Source organism: Stylophora pistillata, chromosome 2 (genome assembly GCF_964205215.1).
Source record: "Stylophora pistillata chromosome 2, jaStyPist1.2, whole genome shotgun sequence".
NCBI lineage: Eukaryota > Metazoa > Cnidaria > Anthozoa > Scleractinia > Pocilloporidae > Stylophora > Stylophora pistillata.
Genome location: NC_142520.1, coordinates 55,230,348 through 55,253,122, shown reverse-complemented (window position 1 = coordinate 55,253,122; position 22,775 = coordinate 55,230,348). Strand labels below are relative to the sequence as shown.

General features: G+C 37.9%; 5 protein-coding genes across 6 annotated transcripts in view; 3 read left to right on the top strand and 2 right to left on the bottom strand.

The window, feature by feature from the left end:
• Window positions 1-124: 124 nt before the first annotated feature.
• On the top strand, window positions 125-5,860 carry LOC148740482 (uncharacterized). 2 transcript variants are annotated; one of them, XM_088748493.1, is made up of 9 exons: window positions 125-712; window positions 901-1,050; window positions 1,699-1,873; window positions 2,610-2,767; window positions 2,900-3,073; window positions 3,291-3,660; window positions 3,826-4,081; window positions 4,806-4,999; window positions 5,282-5,860. In XM_088748493.1, exons 1-9 carry the CDS (start codon window positions 125-127, stop codon window positions 5,701-5,703), a joined length of 2,487 nt encoding a protein of 828 aa, XP_088604619.1. In that variant the 3' UTR covers window positions 5,704-5,860. The 2 variants fall into 2 exon arrangements, with proteins under 2 accessions (XP_088604619.1, XP_088604618.1); XM_088748492.1 differs by having other exon boundaries at window positions 3,823-4,081.
• A 3,994-nt stretch (window positions 5,861-9,854) lies between these two features.
• On the top strand, window positions 9,855-14,615 carry LOC111342901 (uncharacterized). The gene is made up of 2 exons (XM_088749682.1): window positions 9,855-9,947; window positions 10,972-14,615. The coding sequence occupies exons 1-2, from the start codon at window positions 9,855-9,857 to the stop codon at window positions 13,357-13,359; spliced, it is 2,481 nt and encodes an 826-aa protein (XP_088605808.1). The 3' UTR covers window positions 13,360-14,615.
• A 1,052-nt stretch (window positions 14,616-15,667) lies between these two features.
• Window positions 15,668-22,775, bottom strand: part of LOC111344527 (neurochondrin) — a 130,882-nt gene continuing 123,774 nt past the window's right edge. Inside the window, exon 3 of the mRNA XM_088748480.1 lies at window positions 15,668-17,036. The gene's annotated coding sequence lies outside the window, so the exon portion shown is untranslated. The remainder of the gene's footprint in view (window positions 17,037-22,775) is intronic.
• On the top strand, window positions 17,845-20,626 carry LOC148740481 (uncharacterized). The gene has a single exon (XM_088748485.1). The coding sequence runs from the start codon at window positions 17,926-17,928 to the stop codon at window positions 19,462-19,464; it is 1,539 nt and encodes a 512-aa protein (XP_088604611.1). The 5' UTR covers window positions 17,845-17,925; the 3' UTR covers window positions 19,465-20,626.
• LOC148740480 (uncharacterized) lies at window positions 20,368-22,261 on the bottom strand. Its single transcript, XM_088748487.1, has one exon. It carries the CDS (start codon window positions 21,957-21,959, stop codon window positions 21,144-21,146), a length of 816 nt encoding a protein of 271 aa, XP_088604613.1. The 5' UTR covers window positions 21,960-22,261; the 3' UTR covers window positions 20,368-21,143.

Genomic DNA, 22,775 nt, shown 5'->3' with positions numbered 1-22,775 from the left:
CCCAGAGCCTGCGTTTCTACTGGTCAGCACCCAGACATTCGTTTAAGAGCCATTGAATTAGGGTCTTTCTGTGTTCTCCTTCATCAGCGCGTCGTTGTTTATCGAAGGTTTTCCGTATATCCAAATGCATAGTTGTCCATACTGTACTAGTTTTCTTGGTAGAAGCTTCAAAAAGTTATTACATCATATCAAATTTATTCACAGTCATGAACCAAACTTTAGCATCACATGCAGACAATGCGGCCAGTCATTTCGAAAATTCAATTCGTTCAAATCCCATATCCAGAGAGAAGAGAAGAAGAATGCACTGTTAAATTTTGCGAACGTAAGTGAGCAAGGCGATGAAGACGTAGAAGATGAAAACTCTGATGAAGAAGATGGAGAAGACAACGATTCAAATGAAGACACAAACTACGTCGACGATGTGACAAGATTCTTGGCACTGTTTATTTTAAAAACCAAAGAAGAAAATCAACTAAGCCAACAGACAGTCAATGCTATTCTTGACAATACAGGAGACCTAGTGGACAGTAGTTTAGTGGAAATGAAAAACAAAGTGGTGGCATGCCTTCAAAGCAGTGGAATAGAAATTGCTGATGTTGAGGGCCCATCTGGAGTACTTGATGAGCCAAGTATCTTCTCCCAAGCAAAACAACGTTTGCAGAATGAATACCAACAGATGAAGTACTTTGTTGAGAATTTTAACTTTGTGGTAAGTCCTTAGCTTATGTCCAGGCTTTAATAGATGTGATTAGAAGATATGGGACAAATTAATGTATTTTATCACTTGTGTTAACTTGCTTTAAAGTCATCTTAATTAGCCTTCTTATAAACACATGCATTACCAAAATAATATAAATATATTGATTATTATGCTGATATGAGTTTTAATATATATAGGAGCCACAGGAAGTCATCCTCAATCAATATGCTGAATATCGCTATCTGCAAGGCAAGCAAAAACTCTGCCTGGTCAAGGAAACATTTCATTACATCTCGATACTGAAAACCCTACAATCTTTGCTCAATCAGGCAGATGTTTTATGTGAGGTAAGCATCCTATTTGATGTATGTAGAACAGGGAATATAACAGGAACTGCAGAGATGGGTAGGGTTAGGTTTGCATTTTCTGATGTTAGCGCCCCCCTTCCCCCCCCCACACACACACTTGTTAGGATGCTGTGCAGTCCCTGTATAGAGCAGCTTTCGTATGACTGTGAAAAGTTCAGTGCCATGAACGTGTCGTGTCGTAACGTAGGATTTTAATTGGCTGGATTTTCTTTTTGCGCGATGTGATTGGCTAAGCAGTGCCGTGTCCGCGTAGTGACAGTGTTCGTGCAGTGTTTCGTGCCATGTTTCTTGCATTTGATTGGACGAGGAGTGCGTGTCTTGCAGTGACCGTGATGTTTTCTAGATTTTTAATTGGCTGACTCCTTCCCATGACAGTGTTCATGCCGTGAACGTTTCACAGTCATACGAAAACTGCACTAATAGTTATATTGAAACACTTCAGTTTATGGGTTACATGTTTTTATGGAGGAACTTGGGTGTGGTGATTTGGAAAACTCTTAGTTTTTGTGACAATTTAGATATCATTTTGAAGTTGACAATATTGAATCAATACCATTATTTTACATGACAGTCCCTCTAATAACAAATTACTTGTGGCACATTTTAATAATTTGGGTACTTTTGTAGGTTATGAATGGTCATTCCTCAAATGATGGAATTCTAAGAGACTATTGTGATGGTGAACAGTACAAAATGCATGCTCTTTTTGGACAACCTGGTAATGCACTACTTCTTCATTGTTACTATGATGATTTTCAAGTAACAAACCCGCTTGGATCAAAGACAAAAAAACATAAAATAGGTATGCTTTTCAATCATGTATTTACATGCATGTAAACTATTACGTGTTTTGTTAGGTTGCTGTTAGCATTAATAATTATCATGAACATTATTATTTATTGACTGACAATCTTTTGTTTTTTTGTGATGTGTGTTTCAAAGGAAAAGTCATCTCCTGTTTTTGTGTGTGTGTGTGTGCTTGTTGATGGTGTGTTTGCAGATGATGAAAAAACAAACTACAACCAAACTATCCACAAGATATTAATTGCATGTTTGTCATGTTTAAACAATATCTGGCAGGGAAATTTTGAGAAATCTCTAAAAACTGATCTTTTGGGGATATCCTATTCACTTATGAATGTTTATGAGGTTTGACATGCAACATCCACCATCCTAAATGTCAATCCTGTTCAATATCAAAATATTGAATGCGTACATGCAATGAGAGTAAGTTCCCTCAAATGTGCAGTGTAAAATAAGTGCAAATGTAAGGTCTGGTTCATACGACGTGCTTCTGTTGTGCTGCACAATAGCACATTTGTGTTGACCCAAACTAAAGAAGGTTCAGCCTTGATTCATACGTCATACCTAGTATGTTGAGCCAAATACCTTAAACATAAATAGGTGGTAAAAACAGTCAGCAGAATTAAAGCAGAATTGAAAAATATCAAAGGAAAACATTGTTTGAGGTATGCATTTGGTTTGGCACAACATGTTATGACTATTGCCATTGAAATTGATTTTTTTATGAACATCAGGAGCCTTTTACTTCAATCTGGGAAATCTTAGTCCAGAATACCGTTCTGTTATCAACTCAATTCAGCTAATTGCTTTGTGCCGAGTACCGCTCATAAAAAAGTATGGAATGAATAGGATACTGCAGCCATTCATGCAAGACCTGCATCAACTAGAGGCAGTAAGTATATTGTAGCATACACTTAACTGTCACCTAAATGTAAGTTCAACCATATAAAAATAATTAAGTGCACATTGTCATTAATATTAATTTATAATTTAATTAAAAAATATGTATTTGTTTTCTTCCTAGGATAGAGGTGTAACATTTTGGATAGATGAACAAGAAAGAACATTCAGTGGTTCCATTGGACCTTATTCAAGTGACAATCTTGGGGCACATTCTCTTGGTGGTTTTCAGGAGAGCTTTTCTGGTCTAAGGATTTGTAGAATTTGTATGGCAACTAGAGAAGACACTAACACAAAGGTAGTAGTAGTAGTGTGCATGCATTTTTGGTCATTATTCAATGTGTCAAGTGTAAAAGATTATTTACCGGCATTCTAAATTTTGTTACAAATAAGTTTAGACTTTTGATCAGACCCTGTGTCAATAGTGTTAATATGAGTCTACACTTCAAAGTTCATGGATTTGAGATGAATATACTATTATACAACTCATATTGTGAATGTCACATTGATATTAGTTTACAGAAGCAGATTTTCAAATTAGAACAAGAGCAATCCATGACAGACATTGCCGGCTTGTAGAAAATGATGCAAATCTAGAAGCAACTTATGGGGTAAAAACAAGAAGTGTTCTCAACCAGTCCCGTTACTTCCACATTACTGATGGACTTGTTCTTGATGTCATGCATGACCAACTTGAGGGAGTGCTGCCCCTAGAAGTCAAGATTCTGTTACAGAAGTACATTCAAGAGGAAAATTATTTCACACTTGAAATTGTGAATGACAGATTAGAAAGATTGTGGTATCCTCAATCTGATGCTAGCAATAAACCAAGTCCTATAAAGCCGCAGTCATTGGCAAACAATTCAATGAGGATTTCACAGTCAGGTTAGGAGAATGATGTTTTGCAATGGCTGAGTTACATATTACTATTATATATTATGTTATATTTTAAAAAGAAAAAGAAATATACAAAAAATATATATAAAAGGCTTTGTTGTATACTAAAAGTACATGATAATTTCATATTCTTTTTCTTTCTTTCACCAGCAGCTCGGATGTGGTGCCTGGCAAGAATGTTTCCTATACTTATAGGAGACTTGATTCCACAAAATGATGAGCACTGGGAAAACTTTTTGCGACTACTGAAAATTGAAGAAATTGTTTTTGCTCCTAAAGCAACACCACAGGTGGCTGCATATCTTGGAGTTCTCATAGAGGAGTACCTAGAGGACTATGTCAACCTCAATGACCGGCTTCCAATCCCAAAGCAGCATTACATGGTGCATTACCCAAATCAAATTATCAAGTATGTCTTTTTATATTGAAATTGTAAGCATTGTACATTTTGTACTACTGGGGGTTAGGGGAAGGGTATTACCACTTTATCCACCTTTCATAACTTTACATACCCTTTCAATATATGTATTATTAGCCCACTCAGACTTCATCATGCTGATTATTTAAGTTTTCTGAAACTTGCAGTGCAGCTTATACATGGGTATATAATGCAGTATTACTTATAGTTTTATGTGATGTTTAATGAATGAGCAATAATGTCTTATCAGGTTTAGAAGCATGAGGTGCAGCCGAGTGTTTTCAGACCTCATAATTATAAGATTTTGGTTCCACTGGAGCCACCATACATGGACTTTCATACTTCAATAGATATTTGACGTCACAGGCATGTGCGAGTAGCTCTAAAAGAAACTCCCACATGCTCAATATTCTATACATGGCAATCTGGAATTTTAGGGTGTGATGAGACCTTGATGAGGCTCTAAGTCTTCATCTAAACATGGACATATACTTCCTCTCAGATAAAGTCATCTGTCTTAGTGTTCTTTATATAAAGAATACTAATGAAGGTAATTTTTTTTATATAAAGGTTCATCTAAAAGATGGACTTAAAGGGGGACATTATCGAGTATAAAGGTCCATGCATGTAATATGTATGGTGTATCCAGTTGGCCCAAAGGATTATGAATTATTAATGAGTTTTTGAATAATATCTAGTAATCTTCCATTTACAGAAATGGTCCCCTAGTAAGAAACTGGGCCATGAGGTTCGAGGCCAAACATAACTACTTTAAAAAGCTGGTAGACAACGTCAACAATTTCAAAAATATCACCTATTCCTTGGCTATGAGGCATCAAGCCCTTCAGACTTATCGAATGCAAAGTTCACAAGGCAACTATTTGAGAGTGTCTTTGGAAATTGGACCTGGTAAGGGAGCCATCATTAATTACTGGGGGGGAGGGCCAGTAAAATTTCTAAACCTTCATCCCAAGAAATCTTGTCCTCCCCAAATCAAAGCCTTGTCCCTCTCCCTAAATGCTGGTCCAAAATTTTTTGGCCCTTCCCAAATCAAAGCCCCCTAAACTTACCAGCCCTCCCCCAGTAATTAATGACCTAAGCATTAAATTAATTTAACCCCATGTTCAATGTCATTGGCTAAATCATGAGAGTTTCCTTTAATATATATATATTTTTTATATAACTTTTTAGCTGTTGGAAGGGTAACAACTGTTCAAGAAGCAGGAGTAGAAGATGAGCTGCAAGAGGCAGACCCCCAAACTAAAGGCGACAGTTCACTGACACGCACATCCTGGGTTAAAGTTTATGGAACCAAATACGTAAAGGGCGATGTTATTGTAATTGACTACCACCATGGCTTTCCAATTTTGGGAAAGATCCAAAAGGTTTTGGTTGTTGAGAGACACATAGTTTGGTTTCAGTACCTTAAAATAAATGTTACTGAATTTGTCTGTCATTTAAATGCTTTTAAAGTTCAGCAACTGAACGAAATAAGATATATTAAGCAATCTGAGCTTCTAGATTATTACCCCCTTGGTCTCGTTAAGGGATTTGGTTGCTATGCCAACCAAGTCTTCGTGACATTGAAATACAGATTGGATCTTATGCAGTAATGATATTTTTGATTACATTTTGCTATATTGATGCATGTAAATAATACAGAAAAAATCATGATAAATAGTATATTGCAGAATAGAAAGTAAAGTTTCTTAAAATGGCTGCAAAAATATAAAGAAAAATTATTAAAAAGAATAATTACTTTTGTTTCAACTATGTTGTGGTGCTATTCATGCTCCATTTTTTCTGAGTAGAATTACTCAGAAACCAACTTGGATATCATAATGCGATTGAGTAATTTAACTCAACATTTGAGTTAGATTCTCTGAATTATCAAAGAGTTATTGGGTATTTCAATGATTTATGGGTGTTTTATTCATGTACTTTGGCCATTTTAGGGATGGATCGATTTGTAAAGGTTGTTTAATATTGTTCGAATTTGTGTCAATTGCTTGTGTACTATGTCTTGTCATAGTGCACGTGTTACTTTATACTGTTACATAATGTGTAGCAAATATAGCAAAAATATCCCAGCAGAAAGCATCCTTTGCTGGTAAAGCCCATCTCAAAATCATCCCTCATCCCTGTATTCCTTATGACAGACTCAACTTTTAGTTAATTTACTCAATACCGAGTAAATAAACTCACATATTGTGAGTTATATTACTTGACAAATTTTAGTAGAAATATTTGAGTAACTTAACTCAATATATTGAGTTAATTCCTGAGTTAACTCAAATTTTGAGTTAATCTAACTCATTTTGAATTAATCTAACTCATTTAAAAAAATGCTTTTTTTGCGGTGTATTGTTTAAACGTTCAGAGGCAAATCAAAACAGTAAACAATGCAATACTCCCAATTTCATTAGTGCCCTTCCTGTTGAAATGAAGGTTACAAAAGTGCCTTAAAATGTTACAATAGTGCCCTATGTTACAATAGTGCCCTGTTTGGAGGTTACAATAGTGCCCTATGTTACAATAGTGCCCTGTTTGGAGGTTACAATAGTGCCCTGTTGTAGGTTACCAAAGTGCCCTAAAATGTTACAAAAGTGCCCTTGCGTCTCTCTCTCTCTCTCTCTGCAGATTGAAAATAGGGCATTTTTGGTAACTTCAAGTCTCTTTCGGATATCTTGCGTAAATAACATGATTACATCGTCCTGAGTAGTTCAAACGCTTTTATGCAGAATCTACAACACTCTGTTAGAATTTTGCGGTCAACCGTATCAAAAACAATTTTTTACAAATTTTTAAACGTTTCAAAGGTTACGAAACTTCCCTACTCCGTGGAAAGTACTTTTTAATTGCATTTCAACTCAAATTTTCATTGATGAGATAGATATCCGACCCATTTAGCATATTTTGGGCATTCACTCACTTTCCACAACTAAATATTTTGGGAGCAATTCACAGCCCAAAAAAATTTAGTAAGATTGTATGTTTTGTCATAGACAAGAGCTCACTTCGAAACCTTTCAACATTTTAAAACTCAACTTTGCTGCTCTAAAGTCAAATTCTCACCTAACTTGTAGCGATTGAGGTTTAAAACAGTTTATATGAAAACAACATTATTTTGCCTAATTGTGGCACACAAAAAAACTTAAAGAAAAATTTTTTTCGGGGAAATTTTGGAAGTTTGAAGGGAAGAGACTTTGCCGGGTGACATAAGTGCCCTATTGTACTAATTTTGAATGATAACAAATTACCTAAAGCCCTTGAATAAACGTTATGTGCCTGAGTTATTTATTGAAAAACAAGCTTTTATTCCACAGCACTTGTGTTACCAAATGTTTTTTCCGTTGGCGAGAAGGAGTGATAGATATTTGCAACGAGGATTAGGGCACTTTTGTAACGATCAACGTATGCCACATAAACCGTTGATAACTCTGCTGGTGGCTTTCCAACGAATAAAACAATTCATGTTATTTGTGTTTCTATCAAAAAAACCCCGTTTAACTCATGTGAATTATTGTTCTTTTATTTGATGACAGTCTTCATAGGGGTATGCCCAAGTGGGGTGGGTGGGGGTGGTTGACATGACGGTCAGTCTATCAGTTGTACTAAAATGCGTAATAAGAGGTTACGCTTGATTCGCAGCCGCCATTTTCCGATCGGACTGAAAAGCAGCACAAATTGAGTTCAATACCCTGTGAAAAGCCAACGGATTGGTATAAGACGGCAGTTTCCTCAAAAGTATGCTGATTAATGTTGTCTGGTATTTATCTGCTGTCGAAATGTCATTCAGCTGCCTATATATATTTATAACGTATTTACATGGTATTGTCAACAATACTACAACCAGCCTACTTGCCGGCTTTTGGTCAGTGCTCCATTCCCGGGGAAGAATTCCATGTGAACTCTACGAAAGAGGTGGAGCCTGGAAACTCGTGGGTAAGTATCAGAATAAAATTCCTAAAACAGCCCAATCTGGGCAGTTTCACCCCTCCCTTAAATAAGTCATTATAGTAGGAAGGAGCAAAAAGGAAAGCAAGCGCGAAAAATATAGAATGAGGCCGGAGGGGTAGAAACTGGAACAGAAACTGGAACAGACTGACACCATGATCAAACAGACAAGCAATTAATACAAGCTATCCATTCAGGGTCGTAACAAGGTATATGAGATCAGGGATCAACGGCTTAGGGGTGGGATCAGGGGTCACAGCCCCGGGATCTGGGATCACAACACTTGGGATCGGGATCAGCAGTTTTTTTTGTGGAATCAGGGATCAAAATTGTGAACGTTTTTGGGATCAGAGATCAAAATTCCCAAATGTTTTTGTCATCAGGGATTAAAATTCTCAACGTTTTTGTGATCAGGGATCAAAATTTGGGGCAAAAATACAGGATCAGTTATGAAAAAATATACCTTGTTACGACCCTGATCCATTTCTTTGCCTACATCCCCAAGTGATACCTGAATTAGCCCAGTTCTGGCCCTCCCTTTGTCACACACAACTGAACATAATACCTATATGGGTGAGAAGGTTGGGATTCTGCCGTAAACAAACTGAACAACCTTGTGATACCAAATCTGGAATTTCATCTGAGCTAAAGGAGGAGACGAACATTCGCCCTCCTTAAAAAGTATCCCCTCCCTAGCGCTGGGGTGCCTTCGGCTTGAAATCATAGCTGATGACACATCGGTACTCATACTTGAATGGGTAACTGCAGCAGAATCACGTGTTTGGAGATTTTGTGACATTTCGTGTACATCAATATTTTACCGTATTTGAGGAGCCAAAACTCGCTGATACAAGGTAAATATCTTAGCAGTATACCCTTATTATATAAATAGGCTTGTAGGATAAACGCTTATTGCTTAAAACCGTAAAATTCGAGTTACAAACTAATGCATGCACAACTTTTTGTGCAGTGTACAAAAGAGGTTTCTTTTACAGGTCACATTTTACAGGTTAAGACTACAGATCACTGTTTTGTGGATTAGTAACTGAGTCAAAGAGTTCTTCCTTCTGTCTAAAATACATTTTAGTTAGCGATCAGAGCTTCACCCTCTGACCTGTATTTTGGCCTGTGAAATGTGACTTGTTAAAAAGCATTATTTATAGGTATGCATACATTGTAAATCACTCCTAAAACAAGTGAAACAATTCACAGAGGTGCCAACCTCTGAAGATTTTAGATCTGGAGATCTGTCTTTTTTGTGCCAATTTCCCCTTCTGAACTCACCATATTCTCACCATATTCATTATATTTGGCACACCAAATGCAAATATCAACTTTTATCAACATATTCAACTAAACAAAGACAATTATTGACAAACATCAAGCACAATCGACTACTCGGGGAAAGGCAGCAGCTTTTCAAACTGGAAAAGAAAACAATATATCCTTGAACATAAACAATACCCCTAGCCCTAAAACAAAAGAAGCTACTGCTTATCTTATCTTGTAACACCCTAACAGAAGAAAAAAAGATTGTAAATTGTGAGAGAGATGTTTCAATCATCATGTCATATACAAGGTTATTCAGTGAATAAAATCATCATAATTTTGCTGGCTTTTGGGTGGCTTCTCATTGGTAACTCTACATTTCTTCTTTGTCCCCACCTTTCTCATACACTATCAAGCTTAATAATATTAGTTTACCATTTTATTTATTTGAACACAAAATGGGTTCAATTTAACATGCTTGGATTCACTTGCATTTAAACTATCTTTTACAGGCTTGGTCTTCTTAATTTCCTGTATCATGGCCAGTGAAAATTTGCTCTTACAAATACAAGAGGTCAAATCTAATTTAGCCAAGGCTATGATGAGAGGGGACCAAAACCTTATTGAAAAGGTGAGTGACTCACTATTATCATAAACATTATTAATGTACCATGTATCACAATACATGTATGTTGTCAAACCATGTAAATAAACTTTGAGGCAAATATTAACGGGTTTTGAAAAATACTGACTAGTCAACTGACTGAAGTGGTAATGATATTAAATTACATCAAGTCCAACTTCTCAAAACTAATGAAGTAAATTACTTATAAAATAAGATCACCTGACCAATGTCAAAGATGATTGATCTGCTTCACGCCATTGTTTCAACTTATTTTATCACAAATGTGAGTCTTTGCCATAAACAAGAGGCCAATATATCACAACATTACAATGTATCAACTTCGGTGGACAGAATTATTATTTTCAAAGCCCAGAACCTTGTATGAATTCAATAAAGCTTTTACAAGGTGTAATTTTTAAATTACACTTGTGAAAAAGGAAAAAAGACAGTTGCTAGGCTTGTTGTAAACAATGCAACGCAATACACTGTAAACTGAGCAAGGCAGTATAAGCAATGTGAGCAATGAATTAGTTTTAACTAAGGACAACATACTCATATGTAATAAACTAGAACTATAACAACCCCAACCATGTGTGGTCAACGGTCGGAGGTAAAAGATGTTTATGTGTCTTCCGGCCCAAATATTGTAATTATTTATTTCTTGTAACTTGGCTTGCTAGTCTTTTTAGCTATCTTCTTCTTTTAGGAAGCCAATACTACAGTGGCCCAGAAGGCTCCAACACAAACAAAAAAAGGGGGTTGCAGGATATTGCGTATAGTGCGCAGTTTAAAAGATATTGTGTATGTTGTACAGTTCACAACTTTTGGTCTCTTGCGTTGCGTTACGTTGTTCATACTTGCGTATATTGCGTTGCTCAGTTTACAACATATTGCGTTGTGCAGTTCACAGCAAGCCGTATAACAGTGTGTATGGACAAAGTGTAATCTTAGTCTTTGTATACCGGCAGCTGCACTTATCATTTAACTTGGATTTTTAATACATTTTAATTCATTGCCTTCTGTACTGCAGCACAGGAAACACCTCAAAGACCTCTGTAGTGACTGGGCGGCTCAAGCTGACTACAGTGGGGAAGATTTAAGTGATGAGGATATATACGCTCCATCTAGTTGTTCGGAAGCTTCCGAGGAGTCTTCAAGTACTGATGGATGGGGCAACGTCGAAGAAAATAGAGAGAATCAAATACATGGTGTAGTCGAGGAAAAAGTTAAAACACCAGCGAAAAGAATTGCACGTAGATGTCCATTAAAAGGCTGCAAGTCGAAAGTCATCCATCTTCCGCGGCATTTAAGAGAAGTCCATAAATGGAGAAGGGAAAGAGCAAAGAACGCGACCTCTAGTTTTGGGGTAAGAAAAAGTTTTTTTCCAAAGCCTGTGCAGCCAGAAGTGTCTGTACAGCAGAAGAAGAAGGATTATCACCGCCACAGACCCTGTCCTATTGCAGGATGCCATTCTGTGGTCAAGCGCCTCCCTAACCACATTCAGCAAGTCCACAAGGACATAAAAAAGGGTTCTGTTCGCTACAAACAAGTTTTACGACAAGCGCGCTCCCTCAAGACTTGGACCCCTTTGAATGCAGATTTAGACAACCCAGAAGTGGAATATGCAGCCATGCCGAACAACACAGAACATAGGGAAATGATAGATTTGGATGTACAGTTGCATGAAGAAAACGAAGTGGAGTTCGTAGAAGATAATGATGGAGAGGACGAAGAAGAAATTTTCAGAGCTTTTTGTCAGTGGTTACAAACAGCAGATGGTGGAAGGAGGGATAGAAAAATGGCCAAGCAGCATTCCTCGCAAGTTCGCAAGATACTTGTCATAATTGACCCAGAGAAAAGGTTGTCCTCTCTCTTTAACAAAAATTTGATTCGGGACAAGTTTCTGGTAGATTATGCAGAGAAAATGTACAAGCCAGATACCGTGAAAGCTCACTTATTAAGTCTTAGGAACTTTTGCTCCTTTGTAAAAACAGAGGAACCATCAAGTGTAACGGTTGATGTAGCCACGATCGAAAAAATTGAAGAAAAAGCGCGTCTATGGTCATCCTCCTACAAAAAGGATAGTAACCGCAGACATTTGGAAAAACAAAATGAAGACCTTCAAAAGTTGGTTACACCAGAAATGGTGTCGCAGTTCGAGAATAGTGAATCAGCAAGAACTGCAGTTGCTTATATTGGCCAACTGAGTGGAGCACATTCAATTCAAGTAAATCAGTCTATGTACACTCTTATAAGAAATTTCATTCTAACTGAAATGACAATTGCAAATGCTCATAGGTCTGGCGTATTAGCCAACATGACCATGGATGAGTTCCTGAAAGCCAAGAAGACCAGTCAAGAAAGCGTGTTGATAAAAGTAAAAGATCGCAAGACAGCAGACACACATGGACCCGCCCGTGTTGTGTTGTCGCCAACTTTATTCTCATATCTCAAAGTCTATGTCAATGAAGTGCGGAGTCTTGTGCAGAAGGACAGCGACACGTCATCGTCTGTTTTCTTGTCATGGAATGGAGTAAAGTTACAATCGGGACAGATATCAACCGCCATAGATGCTGCATGGCAGAAGGCAGGGATGGAGGGACATGTTTGCTCCACAATATTTCGGAAATCGACCGTGACAAAGGTGCATGAGGATCACAAAGACTTGAGAGATGACCTGGCTGATCTGATGGGCCACAAAACATCCACAGCAGAAAGGTTCTATCGCCTTCGTGAAAAAGAAGAAGCGTGTATCGAAGCAGCCAATAACCTTACCTCCATCATGAGAGAAACCCAGGAACCTGTGTCACAACCTAAAACACCAGCAACAGCTACCAAGAGCTTGTCCCAAACGAGTTTCAAAAGGGATCGTCTGTCATGGAGGGAAGAGGATGTAAACGCCATGAAAGATCTCTTTTCAGAGGAAATTAAAGAGAAGTGTATCACGATAGAAGTTGTCAGGAATAAAATACGAGACCATCCCACACTAATGCAACTGAATGACAAGAGAGTGCTCGACAGAATTAGAAGTGAATGGCGGAACAGTGATCTCGCGGATGAAGAAGCTGCAGGTACATGTAGTATGCCTACAACTAGGCTTCCTGTCCAGACAGAAACTCTTTCCGATAAAATGGGCCGCTTCTTTGAAGCTTGTGATGAATACAATACATGCAGCTCATCAGACGTTGTTGGGCCGTCAAATTCAAGCTACCTTAGCCGATGTATTTTCAGTGATGAAGACAAAAAGTTCCTTTTGCGGGTGTGTGGTGGTATGGTAAGGGGAGGTGTTATTTCAAAGCCTGAAATTAAGAAATGTCTTGAAAGACAAGAAGAAGGGAAGGAGCTTCTCAACAAGTTTACCATCAATCAACTTGTTAACCGCCTCAAATATGAAAGGCGGCTTTGTAAGCAAACGTGAAACTAAAGTTAAGGAACTTGCATGTTTGGAACTTTCAATTTTCCCGCACCTTTCATTATCAATACATATATTAACTAGGTGATAAAATTTGAAAATTAACTTTCCAAAAAGTAGCATTAATTTATCTTTGTGCTGCTATCATTATCTTTAGAGCTTGGACCTTGAACTGACGAGATTGACTTTTGGGAATTATTATTTAATAAGATGTTTGACTGCAGCCTAAAAATGCAACCCTTTGCACAAGTTTCAGAGTTTACATGCTACTGAGAGGCACACGAAAATAGAAAGCCCAGCGACACTCATGCGTTGATTTAGGGTGCTTACCAAAATTGCCCGGTCGGACCATGGCCAGTTATTTTTAAATCATGTAAAATAAGCTGTGTCGAGAGTTTTTGCTAAAACCTTTTACAGCCATTGATACTTCTCACAATTGACTCAGTAATTGGTTGGACAGTTCTGGTTAAACGTGTAATTGTCGAATAGACAGGTCTGACTGTCCACTTTTCACTAATGGTGTGAGCTCTTAGTCGTCAAATAGGTGCACTCGATTCTCTTGTGACACCATTACTTCCCAAGCGCGTAAAAATGTTGGGATCATTATGTGTTTTTGGGAAGCACCCCACCGAGTCCTCTAATTTACGCGTCAAAAGGTTAAGGTTAATATTGCCAGTTTAAATTTTTCAAAATGGAGCTTTTCATTTTCTTGTTTACAACAACAACAACTTCATTTGGACTCCACATTGATTTATATTATTCTAAAAAATACTATTAAGTATAGAGAGAGCACAGGCTGCCCATAATAACCATTGAGGGCTAAAAAGAAAGGGCTGCTTTACTTACGTTATTAATAAATGATTTTATTAAAATCATGTTTAGGTTAATAGGTAGTCCAGAAACAAAACTAATTGTTGAAAAAACCCTTCAATTGATACAGTATATTTTAAGGGATTGTTTTTTAGGTGCTTAAGGTTCAGGTTGACGTTTTCAAGTTAAATTTTGTCAGTGTCGCTTTTCGTTTTCTTGTTATGGCTAAGTAGTCCAGGAATGGGACGAATTGTTCAAGAGCCTTTTAGCTGGTTACGGTTGACATTTGCAGTTTAAATGTTCAAAAAGTCTCTTTTCATTTTCTTGTGAAGGTTACTTAGTTAAGGAACAGAAGGAATTGTTCAAGAGCCTTTTAAAAAACAGTGTTGTAAACACGGACGTAATGTTACCTACATTTAAAACAAAAATAAAGGATATTACAGTGCACAGCAGAGGTGAGCCCATGTTGACGAAGTAAGCTTATGAGAATCAGTTCACTGAAGAATAAAGGTATCCTCTGTCCGTGTTAAATGTGTCCATAGTACGCGGGTTAAATGTAAAGACAATATGAGGACATTTCCCCGGGACAACAAAACCTGTCCCTTATAACGAGGGGGCGTCCGTGAAGAGGGGTGCGATGGTACAACTGTGATATTTTTTTTCGGAACCCGTCTAATTATAGGACAAAAATGCATACAATTAAATAAGATTTAAACTGGTTCCATAACTTGGGATCGGTCTGGAAATTATCTTTGCCATAGATAAAACGCTGGCGACCATTGAGCTTCCGGCGCTCCTTCGTTTGAATAAGACTCGGATTAAAAGGTTGCATTTTTCTGTGACATATCACAAAACAAGAATTGAGTCAGAACTGTTTTTTGGTTGCATCCCACTGCTAACATTAATAGAGAGGTATCCCTGATGTCTCCTATTGATGTTAACGTGCTAACCAGATGCTTGTTAGCTCTTGAAGCGAGGTTCTTTTGCTTCCGTGGCTGGTACATTAAAATAACAAAAGGCTTGTTTGTAAACAGATATCTTTCCTATATTCTGCAGCAATTTTTGGTTAAATTAGTTAAAAATGGAATGTCTTTGTCCAGCTGTAAAATTTCATATGGCAATCCACTATTTTGAAAACCAAACAACCTGTGTAACATCAAAAAATTTAGATTTCGTCTGATAATAATCACGTTGCAGAAGTGCCCTATTTCACGTTACCAAAGTGCCTTAAAGTTACTAAAGTGCCCTACACCACGTTACGAAAGTGCCCTGAAGGTACCGAAGTGCCCTATTTCACGTTACCAAAGTGCCTTAAAGTTACTAAAGTGCCCTACACCACGTTACGAAAGTGCCCTGAAGGTACCGAAGTGCCCTATTTTAGGTTACCAAAGTGCCCATCAATCTCTCTCTCTCTCTCTCTCTCTCTCTCTCTCTCTCTCTCTCTCTCTCTCTCTCTCTCTCTCTCATTATCACACACAGTGGGGGAAATGAAAATAGGACACAGTTTTTATACGTGCGATGGCTTTTTTATTGAGAACGATGTACAAAATAAGCGTGCCAAAATACAAGGCTATTAGTACGATTCACACCATACCCGGCACTGCCTACATAAAAATGATACTATCACTTAAGAGTGCAAAAGGTGAATGAGACACTCGGTAAGAAGAAATGTCGAATAAAAAATATAACTCGTTAAATAAATCAGATCGATCCTCATCAAATAGAAATAGTCTAAAGCACGGTGAAATAAAAGTGTGATAGAAGAGCAGTCTTTGTAAATAATGGAGGCCTATAGATTTTGTAAACAAAATCTATAGGCCTCCACCTCATCATGAGATCTGTAGGGAGTCTAAGAAAAACAAAAAAAATTTCATTCAAAAAAATGTCTTTCATAAATAGTCATGGTGGCAATTTCTCCCACTCTAAAATCTACGAGATGTCTATATCCCTCGTAATTTTGAGGGTACATCATTTGCACTCTTACATCTAAATTAAGTTGATGTCTATGTAAAAATATACTGCATGCAAACATTCGTATACATCTAAATGGGAAATGACCATAAGATGAGAAGAATCGAGTTCCTGCATATAATCATGGAGAAAGAATAAAACCATATCAACAGATTCATATAAAAGTTTCTTGAAAATTTATAGGAGGTGAATCCAAAACCTAAAATAAAAAAGATAAAAAAAAATTACTCGATTTTTATATAAGAAGAAAGAGTGTCTCCTGTCTCTAAAAGCGTACGTGCCACTAAACGATAATTAAATTCATGTATGAAGGAGTAAAACCAATGTACCAAGCACCTCGGGATCAAATTAAAAAAAGGCAAAGAATGAAGAGTCCAAAATAATTCGTGATTATCGAGAATAATTAAGATTCGGTCCGATTCGTACACAAGTAGAAAATCTTAAATTAAGAGATAGCTGATCTTATAGGCCGGTAAAAACGGGGATTTAGCGTGTCTTGATATACCTATTGACAAAAATAAAAAATTCCGTTATCTAAAATGGTTGTTCGTATTCAAATATTTTTATCTCGTAATGACTTAAAAAATTACAAAGAGTGCACAAAAGGCGATAATTGCTTTGCTCTGCTACATTATTAATAAAAGGAATAAGCAATGTGAGTCAATATATGAACGGAGTCTGTCAATTTAAAAAGTTCTATCAATGGAACGTAAATGCAAATCCAAGAATCTAATTCGAACTTGAGATCAAGTTTAAAGGATTAGTAAAAAAATGGATGACGTGCCTTACCTCTTTCCATTTTTTCCAAAATTGATTGTGATGTCTTACCTCTTTGGCTCCTCAACGACTACTGCAAAAAGGCAAAATGAATTCACCTGCTAAAATAATAAATGGGGAGTCACCTAGTCGAAATACAAGTGAAAAGAATTTAAATTTAGTAAGGTGACGATACACCCCCGAAAAATGTCTGGTATGACCGCACCCAAAAAATGCTATTGTCTCTCATTTTACATAATGAGTACTAAATCCCATTACGCTCGCAGTTGGTGGAGATTCTGTTGGAGAATAGTAGTGGCGGGAAAAATCTGAAAGAAAGAGAAAGAGAGAAAATGACTGGAAGAAAAAGAGCATGGAGTGAAGGTTCGTGTGAGGACGATGTGAGTGATGGTCAGCTTGCGAGGATGACGGAGCTGTACGAGGATGATTTTTTACATGATGTGAGCGACGAAGAGCTTCTTCGCATTGCCGATCAAGGACAGAGAGGTGCGGGTATACCCCTTTTTAATTTTGAAGTAGCTCCTATCGGGGAGCCACAAAAGTTTAAGAACACGCTGCTAAAACAGCGTGTTCGAACGAAAAAAAAGCAAGTGCGGAAGGCAAGGGCGGGTGACAATCTGGGCCGTGAAATCACGGAGGCCGTGTCGCGGGTAGCTGAGCAAATTTTGGAAGATGCAGGGAGGCGATGGCCACGTGGGGTCCGGGGCGAGAGTAGTCTAGGGGGCCTTCCTGCCGAATCCCGCAGAGCCTGGGTCCGAGTGGCTCGGCCGAGGCAGATAATGTATTCATATGACGTAGGTAGAAGAGGTTAGGGTTTAAGGTTATGACGTAGGTGTAAGAGGTTAGGGTCAAAATTTTAAAAAATAACGGTAAAAAATCCAAGATGGCGCCGGAAACAAAGACAACAAAGAAATCCAAGATGGCGGAGGGATTAATTACAGACACAATGGCCATGTTGGTGCCCAAACAAACGCGCCCATTTAGAGAGATCACAGTGAGAAAAGCGAGCTTAACATGGTCCTTTGCGTTGTTTTTGGATGTGGAAGTAGAAGTGACCGAGATAAAGGGATTGGATTTTATCGAATACCTTCAGTGGTAACCAACAAAGGAGAATTTGAAGAAGAACTGACTACAGAGCGGAGAGAAAAATGGATAAAAGCGATCAGTCGCGACGACACGGAATCGAAAGGCGTGCTAAACAGCGAACGGGTATGTGGCAAGCATTTTGTTTCTGGGAAGCCAGCTCCTTCCTGGCATAAGCACGACGTAGATTGGGTGCCCACATTGCAACTTGGCAAGAGAAATTATCGCCCTACGTTAGACCATGTTGCAAACGCAGAGAGAGCGGAAAGGGCAAAGAAGCGAAAGCAACTTGCGGTCGAACGACAAGAACGAGAAGCGGCAGAGAAACGTCAAAAGCTTGTGGAAAGCAGCCTTCGTGCTGCTCAGATCGACTTTAGTCAGCCAAGTACTTCGACAGAAGAAGAGGGAAATCGAAACGAAGGGAACGAGGAGGCCTTTTCTTCTGATATGTCGGCCATAGCAGTTAGGGAAGGTGAACAAATCAAACCAGAAACTGTTAAGGACGCCGAGTGCCAAACTACCGAGTTTGACTACATGTTTCAGACAAGCAAATATCAAGCCCCAAACAAGGATTTCTTTGACACTGACGATAAAGTTCGCTTTTACACTGGGCTACCATCTATGGAAGTACTGATGGTTGTTTTCGAGCACGTCTCCTCACATGTTACACGGCAAACACAGTCGCTCAACAGATTTCAAGAATTCATCATTGTTCTTATGAAACTAAGACTAAATGCACCGCTGCAGGATCTTGCATACCGGTTTGTTGTTTCACTGTCAACAATTTCCAGAATATTTTCCCACTGGATTGTTGCGATGGACACGAGGTTATTTCGCTTTGTGTACTGGCCAGACAGGGATCAACTGTGGAGAACAATGCCTCAGTGCTTTCAGTATGCATTCGGAAAGAAAACAACTGTTGTGATCGACTGCTTTGAAGTATTTATCGAGAGGCCTTCAAACTTGCTAGCCAGGGCACAGACCTTTTCAAGTTACAAACATCACAATACAATCAAAATTCTGGTAGGGATAACACCACAAGGAACTATTTCATATGTGTCTGAAGCCTGGGGAGGTCGTGTCTCAGATAAATTTTTAACTGAGAACTGTGGCTTCCTAGACAAACTGAGTCCAGGAGACATGGTGATGGCTGACCGGGGATTCACCATCACTGAAAGTGTTGGACTGAAACATGCTAAACTGGTTATACCAGCTTTCACAAAGGGTAAATCTCAGCTCGACCCAGTGGATGTGGAGCAGACCAGAGGCATTGCAAATGTCAGAATTCATGTTGAACGCGTCATTGGACTACTTAGACGGAAGTATACAATACTGGAAGGTACCTTGCCAACTGACTTCCTTATCTGTAATCATGAAAACTCTGACAGGTGTACTGCACTGGTGGATCATATGATAAGAGTTTGTGCAGCTCTTGTTAATTTTTGTCCTCCAATTGTGCCATTTGATTAGATCAACTTCACATTTAAATACCTTAAGTCTTCCATTAAGCCACCTGTGTATTTTTCATTTATTTTAGGGATACACAGGGGAATGAGATTAGGACATAGATCCTGATATGATTTAAAGCTGCAAAGTTTTGCTTCCAAATGTACTTGATGAAAACAAGCTCCCAAGATATCTAATTACATAACATTTTCATGACACCTTATTTTTTAGTCGCAACATTTAAGTGACAGTCCTCAGATAAGTGTTGTGAATACAACATGAAAATCAAGAAAGAATAAGTTATTACTACTGAGTGTATTAAAAGCAGATTGCAAGTCCAAAAGAAAGTAAATTGTGGGCGTTAACTTAAATCTGAATATTTGACCTTAAGCTACATAAGTAGCTTTTTAAACCAATTTCATGCAACTGGGCTGTTGAAAATGTGTGAATTTTTAAAATCATTTCTTAGTTCAAAGACTTTTTGCATAACATTGCTAAGAGCAAAGATCCTCTCACTCAAAAATGTGACATTAAAATGACTCAAAATACAGAATTTTCACACAATCACTAAATTTAAATGTCATGGAAAATTATTTGTGAACCTCAAAATCACAAAATAAAGGTGTGGCTAAAGTTCCATGTATAAGGTATCTTTTTGTGGGTGGTTTCATAAATTTCTTCCTCTAAAGAGGGCTGGCTTAATAGAGGATTTACAGTAGATCCAATGTGTGGTATGATTTTGGATATGAAATATGAAAGATTTTTTATATCATCACTTTGGCCACTGGATTTCCTCATTTTACAACAGAATTTACTTCCCCTGTAAAATGAACGACCTCTGCCCTTTTAAAAGTCCTTTCCCTTTTATGTTTAGGTATAACATTTTCTTTGAATTTCGCCTTTTGAAACAAACAAAAAACAACTAAATAAGGGAAACTTAATATGTCTGAATGTAATTCAGGGTTCAATTCAATAAAACTCTTACAAGTGTAATTGACAACCATAGCTATTGTTTTCAACCTCTGAGACAATACATACACTTTTGAATTACAACTGCAAAAGTTTTATTGAACTGCCTCTGGTCTCGATTATTACAATTAGTTGTCAAGTTGCCACCAGTTTCATTAAGCAAATGAGGCAGCCAAGGAATGAAAATTAAAAAATAAATAAACATTCATTCATTATATGCAGTTCACATGTTATTGTTCTTCCTTAGTGGGGTAGGACTAGATTGCAAAATTTATGTAATTGTGAATTGTAGTGTACATAGTCTTAGCCAGGGATATACTTAGGATGTAAAAATTGGGGGTTCAGTTTAAAATTTGCAGGCTTTAACAGTTTCATCATTACAATATTTTCTGTTTTTCACATATTTTCACAGCTACAGCCAAGTAAGGGCCTGTAGGCTACATCCTAGGGAGGTGGGAATGTGTGTTTTTAGACAATATCTATACCCACCCCATGGAAGGTCATTAGAAATTTTGAGGAGGGGGGTGGGTTCAAACAAAAAACCTTCCATGGGGGAGGTATGGATATTTTCTGGAACCACACAATAGCTGCCAGATATCCTATGAGAAGGCTTTGTCTGAATTGCTTTAACTCAAAGCCACAGATTCAAAACTGAAATATCTCAAAATTATATTATACAAAATTACAGAGGATTTTCCATGTTCCTTTTCATGTTGAAAAATAGGCATATGTTTTCAAAATGAAGGAAACAAGCTGATTCTGTCACTTCTTAGACATGCTGCCAAATGAGGTCTCATACCTTGAACATCAAAATTTATATATGTGGGGTCTACTCCAAAGACCAAGCAGGTAGCAAATGCAACTGCAAAAACCCCACAGTCACTGCCATTTGTTTGTTGCTGCACTGGCTTTGGGTCAAGAGCAATCAAGCGTCCCCCTAATAAATCATTTGTTTGTTCCTCTACTTCTTGAATAATGACTGAGTCATGATAGAGGCTATCAAAAAGGTTTGTTTGAGTACAGGCGAGCTTTCCTTGAATCCGTGTCACAGCTTCGATGTAAAACATCACGCTCGCTACATGGGAACAGGATTCAGCTAGTCCTGCCTTGCAGCCTAAGCAATGGGCAGAAATAATGGTGCCGTCCTTTTCTACAATGATCCAAATGTTCACAAGAGGATCGTTCATTCGCTGCGAATGTCTCACCTTGGCCACAACAACAATCTTGCCCGCTATTTCTTTCCCTTGAACTGACGCAACAAATCCAGAAACCATCTGATTGTACGCCTCCAAACTTTTGAAGGCCTTGAACTGCTTGTTTGTGTAATAGCTTGTCTCCAAAACTAAATAGGACAGCAAGTCCGAGACTTCTATAGGAGGCAAACATTCTGAACTGAACTGCTCGCTCGGTATGGCCGCTGGATCTACGCCAACCACAGAAATTTTCTTCAAATAGCGCTCTCGGACGTGGCTTTCGAGGTTATTTGCGTAGGATGAAAGCACTGGTATCTGACCTTGTGATTTTGGGTCGTTTTCTTGGGAAATATCCATTGGAAAGATGAATTATTTGAAGACTTTGAACGCGAGCGCTCAGAAATGGCATACATTTCCATATAATTTCACACCTCGCATGGGCACCAACATGGCGGAAACCAAATTTGCATAAACTTATGACGTCAGCTGAAAACCGAGAATTTTTCAAATCAAAACATTTATTATTTTGCCACGCGTTTAACTAATGTTTACAATGATTTAATAAATGTTCTGTGTAATTATAAATGGAGTTCATAATTTGATTGCCGTATTCTTGAAATGTATCCACAATGTAATGTCTTCTATCGACCGCATTCATGCTTGAATATTCCTTCACGGTATGTAAATATCACTTGGGCCGATATTTGACATGTAAATAAGTCACATAAGCCAGAAATGCTGTCATCACATCCTTGTATAATTGATCTTTTATAGAATGTTCTACTGCTTGTAGATTAAAACTTTCCATCTCGTCAATGTATTTTGAGACTTGTCGGCGTATGCAACAAAGATCTTGTTCAGTTGCTTTCATGTTGACCAGCGCAAACAATTCATCCAGCGCCGTTCCGGCCCATTGAGGATTCTGTTCAAGCGTTCCACTTAAATGCGTGAGACACAGATCTCTCTCGTAAGACATGATCTTTGAAATGAAACGTTGAAATGTTGGTAGGTTATACTCGTAAAAAAGTGTCAATCAAAAATGTGATTGACAAGCTGTCATAAATTCTAAAAGTATATAAATTCTGCGTTTACTACTCACTCAAATCATTTTCGCGATGCTTTCTGAGAAAGAGTTAGCTTGTGAATGTGGTCATTGTTATACTTGTCTATGGA

Coding starts and splice junctions, on each gene's coding strand:
- LOC148740482 (XM_088748492.1), top strand. CDS start 125: ATGCATAGTTGTCCATACTGTACTAGTTTTCTTGGTAGAAGCTTCAAA. Junction 1,874..2,609: donor GACAAAAAAACATAAAATAG/GTATGCTTTTCA, acceptor TATGAACATCAG/GAGCCTTTTACTTCAATCTG. Junction 2,768..2,899: donor ACCTGCATCAACTAGAGGCA/GTAAGTATATTG, acceptor TTTTCTTCCTAG/GATAGAGGTGTAACATTTTG.
- LOC111342901 (XM_088749682.1), top strand. CDS start 9,855: ATGGCCAGTGAAAATTTGCTCTTACAAATACAAGAGGTCAAATCTAAT. Junction 9,948..10,971: donor ACCAAAACCTTATTGAAAAG/GTGAGTGACTCA, acceptor TCTGTACTGCAG/CACAGGAAACACCTCAAAGA.
- LOC148740481 (XM_088748485.1), top strand. CDS start 17,926: ATGGTCCTTTGCGTTGTTTTTGGATGTGGAAGTAGAAGTGACCGAGAT.
- LOC148740480 (XM_088748487.1), bottom strand. CDS start 21,959: ATGGATATTTCCCAAGAAAACGACCCAAAATCACAAGGTCAGATACCA.